Source organism: Papaver somniferum, unplaced genomic scaffold (assembly GCF_003573695.1).
Source record: "Papaver somniferum cultivar HN1 unplaced genomic scaffold, ASM357369v1 unplaced-scaffold_18154, whole genome shotgun sequence".
NCBI lineage: Eukaryota > Viridiplantae > Streptophyta > Magnoliopsida > Ranunculales > Papaveraceae > Papaver > Papaver somniferum.
Genome location: NW_020627880.1, coordinates 1 through 1,762, shown reverse-complemented (window position 1 = coordinate 1,762; position 1,762 = coordinate 1). Strand labels below are relative to the sequence as shown.

Here is a 1,762-nt window from a genome sequence, read left to right as displayed (position 1 = left end):
CGGTGTTCCTTTTATACAGCATAAAAGTTCGATGCTTCTGTTCCAACCGGAAAGAGCAGCATAATGTCATGTCAAGTGCAAGTTCTACGCCCCAATCTGAGTTCTAGAGGTTGAAACACAACCTCGAAATATGACCGTGAATCCAGCCATCCACCAGACATTTCTGGTGCTGATGTTGTGCCAAGAATTCAAATATCTAGTGCCGACGTTGTAGTTTCACTGCCTTGTGCTAAGCGGGATGCTTGGGCTTGAAGTCTCTGCAGATGCTTTAATTTCTCAACCAGTTCCTGAAATGTTGGTCGGTGTTTTGGGTCACTGCGTACAACAAGTTTCCAAACAGAACAAAGAAACATAAGTGAGAAATTGGGTCATGGGATATACTGAATCATTGGTTAGGTTTCATGGGTCAGGAAGAGCAAAATTCATACTGTGAAAAAGAAATGCGTAGAAGATAAGCACCTTTGCCAGCAGCTCTCAATTATAGAGACCCATTCTGGATCCATTTCTTTTGGAATGTCAAGTCGTTGGTCCATGAATCCTACAGCTCCAATCACCTGCATGAATCACCGCATTTTTTATCCTATGCTACACAAATATACTGTTGATTTGAAAAATCGTTCTATAGTAGACTAGATATCTGTTAGAACATCGAGACGAAGATTGGAGCAAAAAACACTCCACAACTGTAGTATGACGCAAATTTTTCTGCTGTTCTTATTTATCGAACGGATATTACAGGACAATTCCTTAGATAGAAGCAGGAAATTACTAAAACGCCGATTCCTTTGAATTTGGTGCAAGCAGCGACAGGAAATTACAGGACAATGTTCCACGAAGGACTGGAGTGACTAAGTAATAACATATATGTTCACTTGAGAAAACATTCAATAGTAGTAGCCTAGGAGTAGGTTAGAACATCGAGACATAGATTGTGGCAAGAACCTCTCCGCAACTGTAGTACGAACCGCGCTCTTCTGCTGTTTCTATTTTTCTAATAGCACTGAACAGATAAGAGGCGAGATATCACTAAAAAGACAATTTCTTTGACATTTGGTACAAGCGGTGACAGGAAATTACAGGACGATGTTCCACAAAAGGACCGGAATGATGAAATAATAAATAACGAAATACCTGCATTGAGTTATACTTATCCCAAGGAATCTTTTGTGTGGCAATTTCCCATAATACTACTCCATAACTATAAATGTCAGACCTAAAGATACCAAGAAGCAAGCCGAAAGTAATTAGCTGATGAGCTCGAGCCATGAGCCAAGTTAGAATAATCAAACCCCATTGTCGAAGAGTCAAAGCAAAAGGAAACAAAAGTAGTTGAACTTACTTCTCATCTGACCGATCATTACGGAGAACCTCTGGAGCCATCCACTGCGGCTGGAAAGATTAAAAATAAAAGAGAACAACAGTTAAATCAAACATCCCGTGGTAAAGAGAAAATGAACTAAGTAGTCATTCAGGAAATGTTATAATATATACCGTTCCTCGTCCTGTAAATGTTGACAGAATGTTTGATGCTTGAATTTTGAGAGACCAAAATCGGCAACCTGTTTAAAATGAATAGAAGATGAGCATGTGATGCTTCTATGCATAGCGTTGCAGATAGAAAGACTAAGATGATACCCAAAAACGAACCTTCACAGTCCAGTTTTTATCAACCAACAGATTTGATGACTTCAAGTCACGATGAACAATAGGTGGGTTGCAAAGATGAAGATAATTCATACCCCGTGCCTATAGAAGGGTCACA

General features: G+C 39.6%; 1 protein-coding gene across 2 annotated transcripts; it reads right to left on the bottom strand.

Annotated features, from left to right (window-relative positions):
* Positions 1-6: 6 nt before the first annotated feature.
* Positions 7-1,755, bottom strand: LOC113338172 (serine/threonine-protein kinase EDR1-like). 2 transcript variants are annotated; one of them, XM_026583654.1, is made up of 6 exons: positions 1,648-1,755; positions 1,492-1,559; positions 1,340-1,389; positions 1,132-1,213; positions 460-554; positions 7-315 (listed from the first exon to the last, which is right to left on the bottom strand). In XM_026583654.1, exons 3-6 carry the CDS (start codon positions 1,378-1,380, stop codon positions 189-191), a joined length of 345 nt encoding a protein of 114 aa, XP_026439439.1. In that variant the 5' UTR covers positions 1,381-1,389; positions 1,492-1,559; positions 1,648-1,755; the 3' UTR covers positions 7-188. The 2 variants fall into 2 exon arrangements, with proteins under 2 accessions (XP_026439439.1, XP_026439440.1); XM_026583655.1 differs by having other exon boundaries at positions 1,492-1,749.
* Between the last annotated feature and the right edge of the window lie 7 nt (positions 1,756-1,762).

Excerpts from the sequence above, each read along its gene's own strand:
- LOC113338172 (XM_026583654.1), bottom strand. The coding sequence starts at position 1,380 with ATGGCTCCAGAGGTTCTCCGTAATGATCGGTCAGATGAGAA. Across the intron at positions 555-1,131 it reads ATAAGTATAACTCAATGCAG|GTGATTGGAGCTGTAGGATT; the intron begins GTATTTCGTTAT and ends TGATTCATGCAG. Across the intron at positions 316-459 it reads ATTGAGAGCTGCTGGCAAAG|TGACCCAAAACACCGACCAA; the intron begins GTGCTTATCTTC and ends TGTTGTACGCAG.